Here is a 17,530-nt window from a genome sequence, read left to right as displayed (position 1 = left end):
GTGGAGATTAATTCAAGAATAAAAATTAAATAAAAATAGATGAGAATGACATGAAGGTAATAACTCACTTATGAAGACTTCCTCTCTTCACATGCAAGACACATGTCAATTCCCCCATCATTTGAAAACGTCTATAACTTTTTCATACGACATTTTTTTTAGAAAAAATTTATTATCATAATAACAAGCGTTTTTTTATGTTTAATATGACTATCATATTGTTAATAAAGATAAAAAAAGTTGGTGGGTTTTTTATATTGTGTTATTTGGTTGTCCATTGTGTTTTTAATTGGGGTTTTCTATGCATTGTGTTATAAATTTTGGTCATTGTGTTTTTCAATTGATACTCATATTAAAGATAAAAATTAATCACAAATATTACGTCATTGTGTCTTTCGTGCGTCATTGTGTCTTTGTGCTCAACATTTGTCTTTATACTTATATTTGTGTTTTAGCCATTGTGTTCAATATTCACTTAATTTGTGAAAAATAGTACTATGTTGTTTGTGTATTACGTTCAAGGCATTGTGTAATATATAGATTCCATTGTGTTTTACATTTCAGGTCATTGTGTTATATGTATTACCATTGTGTCTTACGTTTCAGGCCATTGTGTTGTATTATTTACCATCGTGTCTTACGTTTCTGGTCATTGTGTTATATGTATTTACCACTGTGTCTTACGTTTCAGGCCATTGTGTTATATTATTTATCATTGTGTCTTACGTTTCTGGCCATTGTATTATATGTATTTACCATTGTGTCTTACGTTTCAGACCATTGTGTTATATTATTTATCATTGTGTCTTACGTTTATGGCCATTGTGTTATATGTATTTACCATTGTGTCTTACGTTTCAGGCCATTGTGTTATATGTATTTACCATTGTTTTTTTACGTTTCAGACCATTGTATTATATGTATTTACTATTGTTTCTTACGTTTCAGGTCATTGTGTTGTTATATGTATTCATTATTGTGTTTTACGTTTCAGGTTATTGTGTAATATATATTCATCATTGTGTTTTATGTATTAGATAATTTGTTGGTATTTTTCATTATATATATATATATACTATTACACAACGGTGTTATTAGTATTTAAAAAAACACAATGATTAGATGAAAGACACAATGGCGAAAAAACACAATAACAAACAGAAAGACACAATGGTACGCAAAAAGACACAACGACGTAAATTATTTTTTATTATTATATAACAAAATTATACTCATATTAAAGGTAAAAAAACGCTTGTTATTATGGTGAATTTTATTTTTTTTTAAAATATCATATGAAAAAGTTATAGACGTTTAAAAATGATGGGGGAATTAACATGTGACTTGCATGTGAAGAGAGAAAATGTGTAATATTACTTTTATACCATTTTTCCTTTGGTCCCTACTTGACACATGTCAATTAATTATGGTTTCTTATCCATCTTATTTTTGTTTCACTTTGTAGAATAACTTGACTTCAAGTTAAAAGGGTGATAAGAAAAAAAAAGTGGCACAAGTTAAAAGGGTGAGAGTAAACTAGATTTACTTGAAAAAAAAAAGAAAAAAAAGGAGGGGATAATAAAATTGTTTGCACCGAAATAGCACTTTATTTTGATACTAAATCAAGCTTTTAGGATGTGTTTGGTATGAGATAATAGAATGTAGATGAAATGGAATGGGTGAGGGAATGTAATAAACAAAAGAATGAAATAAACGTAGCATTATCATTCATTTGTTTTGTTTGTTAACCTATGAATCATTTCTCTCTTTTATTTGACCTTGGTAATACCGTGTAGTTTTTAATCTTTTTTAATAAAAACCGTTTCACATTAATTAAAAGTTGCTTGATTATTTATATAAGGTTAAGTAATTATGTATACAACATACCAAATTATGTATGTATGTTGTGTTTATTTATATATAAATGTGAGTGATATTATACATAAATACGCGTAATTATATAAATTTGAGGTTGTGAGTTCAAATCATTGCAAGTGCAAGGTTTAAAGGATTTTTGATAAAAAAAATTTGCCTTTCAAATAATAATAATAATAATAATTTCCCTACATTGTATGCTTTGAATAGAAACTCAATTTGCTATGATTAAAGCCGTCTTTAGTGACAACGAAATGAAGCTAGGGTTTTAGGACTCTCATTTTATAAGACCTCTAATTTCCAAAACAAAACTAATAATAATACATATGTAATTTAGGATTTGGAATATTAATGTTTGTGATTTGTGTGATGTTTAAACTGAATTAGGTCTGAAAATATGTGAGGAATTGCAAAAGTGATAACATCTTAATTTATTTGATATGAAAGCAATAAATTTTTTACAACAAAGTTTCGTTATTAAACACTGTTTTAAGCCACCAACTAACTTTAGTCAACTTGACTAGTTTTAAAAAGTATGAATAATTTAAATCAGATTAAATGAAAGTATATGATATACATAGATTATGGTATCAGTTTATATCTTAGACTTTACAGAGAACGATGGTCTAATAGAAAATAAAAACGGGTGAATATAAAAATAACAAACTGAAATGGCCCCTTTGTAAAAAACCTACCAATCAAAACTAGGGCCACAAATAGTCAGTTATAAGTGCACTTTGTTAGGCTGAGCGTGGGCTGCGTTCCGGGCTGGCGGAAAACGACGGGGAACGTCGCCCCCCCCCCCCTTTCTCCCTCGGCGTTTTGTGGTCAACATTCCTACACAACGTTATTCCTTGCTCACATTACAAAAAACTATCCATTGAATACAACGACTATATTTAAAAAAGAAAAAGAAAAGAATAATGTTTTAACTATTTATATAAACTCAATCCTCACATCATTTAAAAAAAAACAAAACAAAACAAAACACCAAAACTACTTAACCTCGTCTCATCTTTTTTAATCATAACCCAGATGCATCCCTACAACCCTTCAAACTTCGGTTTTGCCCAATTCTCATCCCGACAAACTGACTCAAATAATCCTAATCCCGACTTGAATAATTCACAATTGAACAACACCCAACCGATGTAAACGAACCCTCAACACCCATACCCGGTTGGTATTAATTTTAACACCAACATAATGGCATACAGGCGTATGTTAGGTGTTGGGGTTCATAACCTGAGCATGATGGCTGATGTTCACAACCCAAGCATGATGACCGGTGTTCAAAACCCGAATATGATGACCGGTGTACAGCTAAAATGAATGAACTTAGGGATTAGAAGATTATGAGGGAAAATTAGGCTAGAATTGAATGTGAACTTCACACATAATCCTCTTTGTTATACTTTATTAGAAGAGTAAGATTAGATTTTATATGTTATGAAGTTTATACTTAAATTTCTATAAAATTATAGTGTTGCTATTTATTTATTTATGATAATGTTTATATGTATATAATGTGTCATATTTTAATTTGATATAGTCGATATATATAAATAAAAGCATACAATAATTATAATGGTAAAAAGATATAATTAAAAATCCTAACAATTTTTTTAACAAACTAACGAGTAAACTCAATACCCACGGCTCTTCTCGATACCGAACGGGTAATAACTCAAATATAGAACACGATTTTACAACTAAATATGAGACTGAGATTAGCAAATTGTCCTATATCTACCTATTACCCATCCGGCGAAAATATATGGATGAAACGTATTGTCAAAACGTATTACAAATTTTAAATTAAACATTTTGATTTATAACATTTCATATAATTAATAAATTTTAAAAGTGAAATTAAGTTTTAGCTGCCCATTCTTGATTATTCTTATTTGTTCATTCTAATATTAAGTTAAACATATAAACCCAAGTTTTTTAATAGTGAATGAACGACAAATATATAAAAACAATTAAAATAACAAATTTTACAAAAAGTTCATGTCAGTAAGAGCAATCGATTATTTAAATTGTTATTAAGTCAATCACAAGGTTAATCACATTCCTAAAAGAACGTCGACCTAAAGGCTAAAACACAACACTATTTTAAGTGTACACGATGAGTCAAGTTAGAGTTTAAGATAATTATTCAACCCGCTAACCCATGAGCGTAACATGATTTACACCCTGTTAACCCACTTAGGGATAATCTAATTCGTTATTTGCGTTAACGGAAAAAGAAATTTCAAAATATTTACATCAAATCCAGTTTATTTTGCTTCTCTCCATAGTAAATAATATTACATTAATAAACCATGCATAAATCATGCATGGATAATATTTTACTAAAGATATATAAGTTGACACTTGACTACATAACACAAAAGGAAAACAAAGATAATACAAACACACGACATGTCGGGTCTCCATTCCCCAACCAATTAGGCATGATCACACACGACAATATAAACGTGTAAATCGGTCTCTTGTGATTAAATCACCTCCTACTGTTCCTCACAATAGCCGAAACCGAGAACCAAACGAGCATTAAGAGTGTAACCGAGGCTAGAAGTGACACGGCTCCAGCAGATGCAAGATGGTGGCAGAATGTATCGAAGATATGGCAGATCTTCACCCAACGGACATGAGGGTTTCCTTTGAGTGCTTCATATGCTACTCCTCCTCCAGCTCCTGTTGCGGATGTTGAGATCGATAACATCAACTGCACACAAAATATTATTGCCATATATTAATTCAGTTTCATAGGGTTTAGTAACATGCCCTATTGGAATGGAATTAATCATCCAACTGTTCTTTGATTATATGTGACTTGCGGTACAAGGAAGAAGTCTTGGAATGCAAATAAAGCTAATTATAGTGTTATGGATAACTATAAAGTTTGGATTAATTATCTTAACTGTTTTTATTATTTCATGAGAGTCCTAGTTATAGTCTAAAATGGTTTATGTTTAGCTATATATATCGAGTCATGATAAGGGTTGTAATTAAGTTTTGAGTTATTTTCTTGGTTTATAGAATTGGAGAGTTTATTCCAAATTTAAACGATATCAATTCACAAGCGTAATGCCATGGTTCAAAATCTTACAGTATCGAGTAGCACAAAATGTAATTGCTGGTTTATTGAGCTTGGTTCGTGCTTCTTTAGCGATGAATATGATAAGTACCCGGTGATTATGCTATAGAAGCCAACAGTGGAGTAGGCTGATACAAAGTACCTATATGCCATACACGTAATTAACCATTAGGTAACAAGAATGATTAATAAGTCATTGTGTTAATACGTGAATATGTGATATAATACGTGCTCTAGTTAATATAATAAATATAAAATATATGCATAGGTATGTTTATAAATGCCAGAGTTACTTACGTGAAAGATGATAAGTGAGTGAACTTTGCATCCACGCCTATTGTCATGTCGGGTGAAACACGTATGACTGCGGTTTGTTTAGAAGTGACCACGGCAACAACCGAGACAAAGCAAAATACGAACAGGAAGAGCCTTAAGGTTACATCAACCCTCCCAGGGTTCTTGATAGCAACCCAGTCGTTACCAGAGACGTACCTAGTTAATTTTGATGGCCACCCTTTTTGTGTCTCCATGGTGGCTTGTGGAGAAGCTCCGATTTCGAGTGATGCCATGACTAGTGCGAAGTAGAGGGCAGAAAATTAGAATTTAAGGGGGTTTAAGAGGAATGTGGTATGGATATTACCATGGCATCCAAATATATAGAGGATGAATATTTGTTTGTTTGTTAATGTTTCTAAGGATTTAATTAGTTTTCTATTAGATGTTACCTTTTTAGAAACTTTTTGATTTATGGGTAGTTTAGTTCTTGTAGGCGTTTATTGAAAATCTTTTCACGGTGAAAGATTTTGTATAAATAGACTGTTGATGTAAATGTCGTGTTTTAATCGAAGACGAGTATTTAAGAAGCTTAAATACCTATAAATAGCACGAGTAAGTTAGGTCGTCTCCATGTAGAATTAGTAAAAAGTGCAAGTCACATTCATATTTTACTAACTTGTTATTCTAGGTGCGTAGACGATGCCAAGCATTTTAATGGATTTGATTGTGAAATACTTTTAGAAAACAATTTAATTATAACTTGTAAAATCAATATGAAAAAAGTGTGACTACACTTTAGGTTCAGGTAATGCAATAAACTACACAATTGTAACTCATATCTCATGGATAACCAGATAGACATGGTTCATTAATTAATTTTGATAAATAATTATTAGACGCATTAGTTTGGTTATGATGATTCACATAACTTAATATGACGAATTGACACAACTATACGTGATCTACCTAATTACCAATTTATTAGTATAAAACTTCATGTAACTTAATAATCAAAGGTAAACAGTTCAATGACTATAAGAACTTAATCCTAAATATTGATGCACATAAACCAATTGATTGATAAAAAACAGAATTCCCGGAAAAACAACTGCTTAATCAGTTTAAATAAACGTAAAGCTTGAGTAATCGAATGATTAAGCCAAAACTCAATCCAATCATAGATAAAAGTCATAAAAACAATCAGTTCATACAAACACTACACCTGAAGTGGTCACAAGTGGTTTAGCAGTGCCTCTGCGTCTTGGTTCTCTTGATTCTTGGTTGGAAAGATGAACTCATGAATGATTTAGTGATTCACATGTGTTGATTTGATGAGTTAGAGCTCCAAAATCATCCAAAACGGATGAGGTATGAATATAGATCAACCTAGGGTTAAACCAGGCTTAAATATGGAAGAAAATACCAAAAATCGTATTTGTGTGTCGACCCCGCCGTAAGCTACGGCTGGGCCACTGTGGCTTACGATGGACCTGACCCGTACGGCAAGCATATGTTGTGTTACGGTGCACCTTACAGTCACTTTTACCAAGCCTCCACCGTAAGCTAAGGTGGAGCGACCGTAAGCTACGGTGGAGGCTACACCCAAATCTTCGTTTTTCATTTTCTTAATGCTCGTTCAACATTCTGACCCCCCCCCCTCGGTTGTTTCCTTTTTTACATAACTTGATTCCTCACCTCTTGAATACTCCAAATTAACTTATTTAAGCTCCAAGCACCTATAATCATAACACCAATCAAGGTAACCGTGTCTTGTAACATCCCGTTTTTTAGTTTCGGTTAATAAATGAAAATAAAAGTTATTATGAGTCGGGCTAGTGTTGGGTTAAACGGATATGGGTTATGGACTTAGGTTATGAAGGAAAGAAGGAAAGACCATGGGCTTAAGCCCATGATCCATAATTATATAAACCTTAATTACCAAATAATCCATTCATTTACACATATTCCATACACCACCCAAAACACACACTTAAGCTCTCTCTCTAGTTTCTCTCTTTTCTCTAGCCAAACCAAGAAGGAAAACTGATCCCGATCCAAGGTAATGATAATATGATAGTGTATGAACTCAAACCCGTTAGACATAGTTGCGAAACGACGAGCCGACACCTTTAAACCATTAAGTCATGAGATCCGGGTGGAATCGGGTATGAACCGAACCAAAGATGAGCTTAGGGGTCACCCTAGCTCAGATCTGGATCGAACGGGACGAAAAACGGTGAAAACGGTGCAGAAATACGTTTTTTCGGCCACCGCCCATTTTTCCGGCATGGCAGCGCCGGAAAGGCGGGTGTACGAGGTTAACATGTCAGAGAATGTTTCTGACATTCTCTGACCTAAACCTAGTTCGTTAGTAGGGAAATGACGAACTAGTGGTAATTCGTTAACGGGAATTTGACGAACTAGACTTAATTCGTTAAGGAAAAGAATGACGAACTAGCCCCATTCGTTAAGGTCCAGTTCGTTATTAGGACAAGTTCGTTATAAGGTCCAATTCGTTATAAGGACCAGTTTGTTAAAAGGTCAAATTCGTTATAAGGACCAGATCCAATTCGTTATAAGGATCAGTTTGTTATAAAGCCTGATTCGTTACAAAGGCAGATTCGTTATAATAGTTAATTCGTTATGACTCCCTTTCGTTAAGAACTGAATAACGAATTAGAACTTTGAAAGAATGACAGAAAGGTCCCTGGACTTAGAAAAAAAATGATTTAATTACAAAGAATCCTTTGAACTTTTTAAGTTAGCAAATCAAATAATGATTTAAAATTCTAATGGAAAATTTGTTAAGACAGTTAATGAAAATAAAATTTTTAATGGAAAATGTGTTAAGACAGCTCGATCCCAGCCAGGGGCTCTTCCCCTTGGACCCCGCTAGGGGCTGCCGCCCCTAGAACCCCACTGCCAGGGGCGCTGCCCCCGGACCTCCGTTCGTTAAGGGTAATAATTAAACTATAAGTACGTTATGGATAATGAAAGTAATTAATACGCATAATTGTTATACAGCTAGTCGTGCACAACTAAAGAAAGAGATTACCATAGACGGTGAACGTAACCGCATTTAGGTGAGTTTCTAACCCCATTCCTTGTTATGTTTTCGGGGCTGTGTGCATACTCGATGTGATTTGTTAATACACTTATCCTAAGTGATAAGTGTATGCCTTATGTGAATTATGTGAAAGGTATGATTGACTGTTGTCGGTATGTGAACGATCTTCGGATATTGCACGTATTGTCAACTTACGATTATGGATATAATGCTATGTATAATGTATGAATGATATGTACGTATGTTATGAATGAATGTAAGAGGTAGACAAGTACAGAATAAAGGGACTAAGCCCTAATAATACTCAAGGTAGAAAAGGGACTGAGCCCTAATAATACTCAAGGCAAAAAAGGGACCGGCCCTTTATAATCTCGAAGCAGAAAAGGGACTGAGCCCAAATAATACTCAAGGCATAAAAAGGGACCGGACCCTAGTAATATCCGAGGCGGAATAGAATAATGTAAAGTAGAATTTAGAATAAAGTATGAAGGTAAGTATATATATCACGTACGAAGTATGAGAATATAAACTATGTACGAAAGTATGTAGTAAATGAATGTATTTTACGTTGTATGATTAACTAGAACTCACTCAGCGTAGCTGACTTTTAGTATGCACGCAGGTGAGTAGAATGAAGCAGCTCGCTTGAGTGGAACACGTGGCAAACGAATAAGAGACTGACATCCGAAGACTCAAGTCGTTTTATAATTTATGTTTTGATTTGAAAGATAATATGTTGGATAAGACAAGTTATGGATTAATGTGTAATGTTTTATGAACGTTTTAATATTCCGCGAATGTTTTTATTAACTCTGATGATTTGAACTATGTTGATGAGTAAATCCAACGTCCAAAGTAGGGCACCGGTAATGAGGCCTTAAATATCTGATAGATATAAACAACTTAAACACACGATATTAAACACTCAATGCACGTTATTTCACCCGCATATCAATGGCCAAACTCATGCAAAAGCCGACGAAGAATCTAATCGAACTCCAAATTAATTATTTTTCCTTTTTGTTATTTCATTGAGTTTGATGTTATAAATTACGTTTGTAATGTTTTTTAATCTAAATATGCATTTTTGTCAAATTTTCTTTCTCGACATTTAAATAACTTTTATTGAAAATCAAGTTGTTTACATGAAAGGATATTAAAAGTTCTTTAAATGTATGATTAAAATATATTTTATTTTAGATACAACCCATTTTTTTATTAAACTAGAACTAAACCCGTGCGATGTTGTGGCGACGACAATATGTTTAAACGATTTTTAGTATTTATAAGACATGTAATAATTAGATCATAAAGATAACAAATATCAAACCAATATTAACAAATGATTAAAAAAACATATTCATTTTTGAACATATAATCAAATGTACATTTTTTTCCCTAGACCAATTGACTGAGGCTTAGTCATTTTGTTGACATCTATATTGACATCTATATATAAATATAAAAATAAGTTGAATTCTTAAAAACATTTTAAATGAGATAGTATAAAATACAATAATACATATGTGTACCTCTCTTAAAAAGCATAGTAGACAATAAAACTCAAAAAAATGGTTTCATAACCATCATTATTTGTGTATATGAAACATCAACCAGTGACGAACCAAGAATTTTTTTCCCATGGGGTTCACTGTTCGGGGTGGGGGGATCCCACAACCCCACTACTTATGTCGTAGATCTAGATCAGCCCCTGAAATCAACTTTCCCAAGACTCGTGTTTGCAATCTTCATAAACAACCAAAGATTTAATGTCCACCCAGAGCAAATCCGTGATAACTTGAACGCGTTTTAACTTATCAAAGTCCTTGATCGTTGACCAAAATCAACAAAAAATATTTAAAAAAAATGATCGAACTCACCAAAATTTTTACTTCTTTTAAAGTGACACGAATTCATTTTATTTTATCCCATGCACATATATATTTGGTAAATCTTACATCGGAACGTCAACAAAAATAAATACGTTGTGATTGTAAGGTTGAAATTTATTAAAATTTATATATTCAAATATATAAAAGAAAAACAAAGAAAAAATAAAATATAGATGAATATATGGGTAAACTTAAGGGGGTGGAAGAATAATTATTAATTAAACTTACAAAAGTTGAATATAATTGAGGGGTTAAATTTGCAATTATATTTGAGGTTTATAAGTGTATATTTAAGTTGTACTCTTATGCTTAATTGACTTGTACATTATCATAAACACCTCAATATAAAATAAAATTTACATTGTAACGTCGAGAAAATTAAGCACGTTGCAATGGTAAAGTTGGGTTTTTTAAAAATATAATATATTAAAAGATATAGAAGAAATAAAACATTTAAATGAATATGTCAAATAAATGGGTAAAGTTAAGGGGGGTTTATTTGTAACTACTTGATAACTTAACAAAGTTTTGTTGAAGTTAAAAGATCATAATTGTGAATATTTTCAAAACCAAATATTTTTAACCGTATATGATGTATAAAATACTATACTACCCCTAAAATTTCAAATTTGTATGCATTAGTGATTATTTATTATGCATTAGTGATTGTACCTCTTAAAATTTAAGAGGTCCTTTACTCATGCATTATATATGGTAGAGATAATATATTTTTATATATTTATCAATTCAGTTTTCTCTCTCATATACTCACAACCAATTCAACAAATATGGACAAATAAAATTTCCCCAAATCAAAGACGACTAAGCATAGCATACATCTCTGGTTATTTAGCCGAAATCCTTGACTCTTAGCCGGATTCGGGAATGTGTCTATTCAGTTAGACGGCTCCATATATTTCTTCTTAGTCGGCTCCAACTCGGCTTGTAGGTTAAAGCTTCACTTAGCCGTCTTCTTTTTGTTTCTTTTAACTATCTAATTTTAGCCGTCAAAATTAAATAGTTTACCAACCTTACCTACCATAATAAGTACGGCTTCTATCTTTTTATCTCCTAGTAGTCTTCTTAGCCGATGTAAATTTAGTCCCCAAAACTAAATACTTTTACCTACTCATTTAAATATTTAGTTGGCTTCTATTTCTATTTACTCTTAGTCATCAATGCAAAAAAGGATATGTCGATGATATGGGGTGGACAATTTTGCCACCACAATTTTATGATAATTTATTACAATTAGATTCTAAAATGCCAACTATATATTGTTCTGGAAAGAAAGAATTATTCCTTGTAGTTGGGAAGTCGATTATGTTTACATACCGTTGTTTATAGAACAACAAGAATGGTAACTCATTAGAGTTAATATGCGGTTAATGGAAGTACTGTGTTATTGGTTTCGATATTTTAGTATTGTAATATATTGTCACTAAGATTTACCCAATGTTAGTCAAATTGAAAGTTTATTTTGGGGCTTTGTTGGTCAACCTTCACTCTTGGAGGATATCAGGATATGAAGAAAAACTTTTTAGGTTTGATAGTTGTGACAAATATATGCAGCCCAGTAACACTTGTCATGTGATATATAATAATTTACACATCTTTTCGGTAATAAAATATCTCTAAATAAGCGTAATATAGGCAATTATACTAACCACTAACGTTTATAATTTCTATCTATAAGTAAATATATCCCTAGAAAATAAAAGGAGCTGATATACGAAAAAAAGAAAATGGAGAAAAACGGTGAAAACAGACTCACCACACCCCGTGGTGAATCAATGCATGGTCATGTCTAAAACATACGAAGTAAAGACAAAACATGGTCATGTTAACCTCAACACACCCATGTTTACAAGAACAAGAGGAAAAGACAAAATACAAAGTTCTCAAGCTTAACATGGTCATGCTTACCAAAACACACCCATGTTGAAAGTACAAGAGAAAAAGACAAACTTGGTCTGTTCTGAACTCACCACGATCGTGCTCATTCCCTTTTTGTACGATCTGACAAAGAGCATTAATTATAACATGACAAAAAAAGTCACCATGGTCGTGGTTTTCAAAACACGGTCGTGTTTTGGCACCCAGATTAACCTTTAAATTGAATTCTCATCTTCCGCATTCAATACATACCATTAAATTCACTTAACCCACCTATTTTCACCACTATCAATAAGGGAATTTTCTCATCCATTCAACCTTTGAAGATTAAGGATATTAAGCGTGTGAAAGAAGTCATTAGCATCAAAGATTATTCTTCCAAATAGGTTAGATTGTTTTAATTTGATCATGTTTGTATCTCTTACTTTGATGGATAAAATTATGTTAACTATTGGCTAAACTTTGATAGCACCATCTTGGTTTATAATGAATCTTAATTGAAGTTTAATAATATTGATAGGATATGTGATCGGTTTTTAATAAGTAAAGGTTATGTTGTAATTATAACTTGATGAGGAATGATAAAATACTCTTAAAAGATACCCCAAGTGCCAAACTTAACGATACTCCGAGAAATTGCTAGTCATGTGAGGCCTTGGATTGCCTTCAAAAAACATCAAGTTCCGAGCTTAACGATAAGTCAGGGAACTGCCACTCTTGTAAGGGTTTGGTTGAAAAATTAACTAACTTTAGACACCAAGTTCCGAGCTTGATGATAAGCCGGGGAACTGTCATTCTTGTAAGGGCTTGGTTGAGAAAAAAAAACATAAATCCTAATATTGACATGGACCAAATGAAGTGTTAGTAGTAATTGACCATCTTAAAATGGGGAATGATTGGCAATGTTGTGAAAACGGATTGTCGATGTTCTTCCACTAACATTAGTTACTTACTTGTCAAGTGAGTGTGCAACATAACCTATTTTAAACAACTCTTGGGTGATTATTACATGAGTTTTATAATTGTTCAAGAGTTGTGCGGATTAATACTTGATAACTCAAGGAATGTTAAAATACTCTTAAAAGATATCCCAAGTGCCAAACTTAACGATACTCCGAGAAATTGCTAATCATGTGAGGCCTTGGATTGCCTTCAAAAAAACATCAAGTTCTGAGCTTAACGATAAGCCGGGGAACTGCTACTCTTGTAAGGGTTTGGTTGATAAATTAACTAACTTTAGACACCAAGTTTTGAGCTTGATGATAAGCCGGGGAACTGTCATTCTTGTAAGGGCTTGGTTGAGAAAAAAAACATAAATCTTAATATTGACATGGACCAAGTGAAGTGTTAGTAGCAATTGACCATCTTAAAATGAGGAATGATTGGCAATGTTGTGAAAACGGATTGTCGATGTTCTTCCACTAACATTGGTTACTTACTTGTCAAGTAAGTGTGCAACATAACCTATTTTAAACAACTCTTGGGTGATTATTACATGAGTTTTATAATTGTTCAAGAGTTGTGCGGATTAATACTTGATAACTCAAGGTTAATCCTTGACAATTTAACCAATCTTAATTGGTATTTTAAGTATAATACAAATGTTATTTTTCTAAAATATCAAGGACAATTCACTTAGTAATTTAAAGGATTGTCTCATTTTTAAAGTAAGATATCTTATAGATACTTATTATAAATCACTTGCTTACATAAAATGATTTTAGTGGAGGTCATGAAGTTATACATACTTCTTTCTTTAATTATCATGGAATAACATGACTTAGTGTAAGGCCCTATTACCGGTGCCTCACATTTGGACGTTGGATTTACTCATTCACATAGTTCTAGTCATCAGAGTTAATAAAAACATTCGCGGAATATAAAAACTTTCAATAAACATTTCATAACAATCCATAACTTGTCTTAAAACACATATTGTCTTGAGTCTTCCGATGCTAGCCTCTTATTTAATGCCACGTGTTCCCCTCAAGTGAGCTGTCTCGTCCTACTCACCTGCGCACATACTAAAAGTCAGCTACGCTGAGTGAGTTCTAGTTAATCACATAACATACAATACATACATACTTACATACTTTCATTCAAACTTTCATACGTTGATCTCATTGTTACTTACCTTCATTTCTTACGTTATAAAGAGCATTTTTCCCTATAACCTTCGCATATATTATTAGGGTATGCAACCCTTTATCCTTCGCATATATTAGTAGGGTATGCAACCCTTTATCCCTCGCATATATTTGTAGGGTAGGCAACCCTTTATCCTTCGCATATATTATTAGGGTATGCAACCCTTTTTCCTTACCTTTCCTTTCATTATCATTCCTAGTATTACATTCATTCATAACATACACACATATCGTACCATCATTTGTTACAACATTTCAACTTGACAATGCGTGCAATATCCGAAGATCGTTCGCGTACTGGCAAGCAATCATTCATACTTTTCACATAATCCATTAAGGCATACATTTATCACTTAGGATAAATGTATTAACAAACATATCGAGTATGCACACAACCCCGAAAACATAACAAGGAAGTGGGGCTAGAAACTCACCTGAACTCAGTTACGTTCACCATTAATAGTTATTCCCTTCTTGAGCTGTGCACGACTAACTGTATAACAATTACACGTATCAATTAACTATCACTACACATATCGTCCTTCTAGTTTAATTATTACTCTCAACGAATGGGGGGTCCGGGGGTAGCGCCCCTGGCAGCGGGGTTCTAGGGGCAGCAGCCCCTAGCGGGGTCCAATGGGCAGAGCCCCTGGCTGGGGTTAACTGTCTTAACACATTTTCCATTAGGATTTTAAATTATTTTCTAATTCGCTAACTCAATCTCCATAACGAATTAAGCCTAATTCGTTAACTGATTAGTTATCTGAACGTATCCTGATTCTCGGTCTAATTCGTTATCTGATTCCCTAGATTGATTCGTTATCTTTCTGATTCGCCAGCTGCTTCGTTATTCTGATTCGTTGTCTTAACATAACGAATTGGGTGAATAACGAATCACTTGATTCGTTATCTGATCATAACGAACTAGGGAACTGATTCGTTATCTTGTCATAACGAACTGGTTAACTAATTCGTTATCTCAACACGGGTGAACTAATTCGTTATCTGAACATAACGAATGGCATCAGTCTTATCCAACTTTGACTCGCAGGTCAAAGTCAAAATCACCAAGAACACCCACAGTCAACATATCTTAAATCTGCAATTAAACCTTTGTTTCTTAACCAAATAACACGATTTAGGTATCAATGGATTCGGAATCCAAGCGCCTACAAACCCTAACCCTTTGCTCGTTCAAATATTCATATTTAAAGGGTGCGATTTATGCATCTCTGTTACGGTTTGTTTTAGGTTAACAATTAACCTATCAAATGTTGATCAATTTCAGTAGGATTTGTTGTTTTGGATTCGTTTTTAACATACAAAAACAAATCTATTATTACTTTAACAAATCTGATCCTAAATGTATGATTTCCAATCATAAACGTACCTTAAATGAGTCGATATACGAACACGATCTAGTATTGATGTTGGTTTGGCTCATTACGACGTTCCAGCACCAACAAGCTCGGGTTTTCGCCTTCGGATCTTGAGTCGGGATATTGGATAGTGTTAGTGTGTGTTTTTTATGGTGTAGGCTATGGTGTAGAGATAGATAAAAATGGAAAGGTTTAGGGTTTAAGGGGTATTTATACTCCCTTAAGCCCATGGACCTAAGGCCCATTCCATTTTCTTATTTCATCTTCCAAAGTCCAAACCCACCTTCTATTAGTTTATTTATTTAAACCAGCACACGACACTTTATCGAATAAACAAAATCTCATTTATTTATTATAATCAAAAGTAGGATGTTACACTTAGAAATAAGGTGTTATTCTCACATTTAATCACCATAGCAAGCTTATATCACATGTTTACCAAATCATTATTAAACCAAGTTAAGAGGAGTTTTAACCAAGATGATACACTTTTATCCTTGATCATCTCTTTAAAAATATAAAAGCCCAAAAATATTGTCTTTAATTTATGCTTTTAAAATTTTCTTTAAAACTTAATTATCAAACCAAAACCACTATGATGTTTACTTCTTGTTAAATAAATACAACGATTTAGTTGTAAAAATCAAACAAATGTGTCCGTGGATCGATACTTGGTTCTTATCTATGTTATTCTACATAAACGATAGGTGTACTTGCATATTTTTGTGTAGTTTAGTTAAGATAATAATCATTTTTCATAAGTTAAAACTCGACATTGTGTGAACAAAACCTTTGAAAAACTTAACAAACTTTTCATATTTACTACCTACATACAACACGCATCATCAGGCGGAAAATTTAGGTGTATCTTCTTGTATGTTAATGGAACATTATGTTTTGAAAAAACCCCTTAATTTTGAAGGAGATTTTAATGAGATAATCCTTAAATATCATAGGTTTATGACAGAAAAAATTTACATTTGGCGTTGTGGGCCTACTATCGAGTAAATTATATCGTTATTTAGTATGTTTTGTTATTATTATGTTTCTTAATTTCCATTATTAATGAAGATTTATGTTTATTATTATTTTTTGTTAGTATCTACATACATAAAATAATTTTAATAAAAATAAACCGAGTTCATTCATAAAAACTACTTTATTGATAACCCAATTCAACTTTATCAGTTAACAAACTTTTTTTTAAATGAAAAAACCAGATATGGTGTAGTAAGAAAGTAAAAATCTTTGGTAGGGTGAAGATGGTTTTATATATGTAATAATATAGATTGAAGATAAATTTAAAAACTTTATAAAAATGGTAAGTAAAAAATTAAACTCGATAAGTAAATACATACAATATTGCGGCTAAAACATGTCGGCTAAGAAAAAAAAAGATAGAAGCCGGCTAAATTTTAGCTACGTAGACAAAAATATTTAGTTTTGACGGCTAATAGTAAAAAAAAGAATGAAAGCGGCCTAAGTGTTTTATTAGGTAAGTAAAACATTTTACTTTGGCGCCTAAAACATGATGACTAAGAGAGAAAATGAAGACGGCAAAGAGAGAAACAAAATGTGAGCCGGCTAAATATTTTATTTATAAAACCACAATATCATTTTTTAAATAAGCTGAAATTTAAATAAAAGTCCTTCAACATAGAGATTTAAATAATAGTCAAACAACATTGAAATAATATCTATAAAACCACAATAACATTTTTTTTTAAATCACTTGTTCCGTACTTTGCATAAACAATGTTACTTGATAAATGTTGTACTTAAAACAATGTTGAAAGTGAATTGTGAAAGTTGAGAACAATTCCTCTTCTATATCTATCCTTTCTTTTGCTAACATATAAAAATATACAACAAAGATGAAAATACAAATAAAC

The 17,530-nt window shown here is 32.4% G+C and overlaps 1 protein-coding gene across 1 annotated transcript; it reads right to left on the bottom strand.

The window, feature by feature from the left end:
* Positions 1 to 4,174: 4,174 nt before the first annotated feature.
* On the bottom strand, positions 4,175 to 5,577 carry LOC143561543 (CASP-like protein 1). The gene is made up of 3 exons (XM_077049598.1): positions 5,279 to 5,577; positions 4,994 to 5,123; positions 4,175 to 4,609 (listed from the first exon to the last, which is right to left on the bottom strand). Exons 1-3 carry the CDS (start codon positions 5,548 to 5,550, stop codon positions 4,385 to 4,387), a joined length of 627 nt encoding a protein of 208 aa, XP_076905713.1. The 5' UTR covers positions 5,551 to 5,577; the 3' UTR covers positions 4,175 to 4,384.
* Positions 5,578 to 17,530: the final 11,953 nt, after the last annotated feature.

The sequence above is a fragment of the Bidens hawaiensis genome, unplaced genomic scaffold (genome assembly GCF_021521415.1).
Source record: "Bidens hawaiensis isolate Kalapana, Puna unplaced genomic scaffold, B.hawaiensis_p1.1 tig00020699_1, whole genome shotgun sequence".
NCBI classification, from domain to species: domain Eukaryota; kingdom Viridiplantae; phylum Streptophyta; class Magnoliopsida; order Asterales; family Asteraceae; genus Bidens; species Bidens hawaiensis.
The sequence above is the reverse complement of the archived record's forward strand: the minus strand, read 5'-3'. Positions and strand labels throughout refer to the sequence as shown.

Bases quoted from the DNA above. Each gene is read 5' to 3' on its own strand.
- LOC143561543 (XM_077049598.1), bottom strand. From the start codon at position 5,550: ATGGCATCACTCGAAATCGGAGCTTCTCCACAAGCCACCATGGAGACA. The intron at 5,124-5,278 runs GTAAGTAACTCT...TATGGCATATAG, and splicing joins ACTCACTTATCATCTTTCAC to GTACTTTGTATCAGCCTACT. The intron at 4,610-4,993 runs GTAAGATTTTGA...TTTTGTGTGCAG, and splicing joins ATTTTGTGCTACTCGATACT to TTGATGTTATCGATCTCAAC.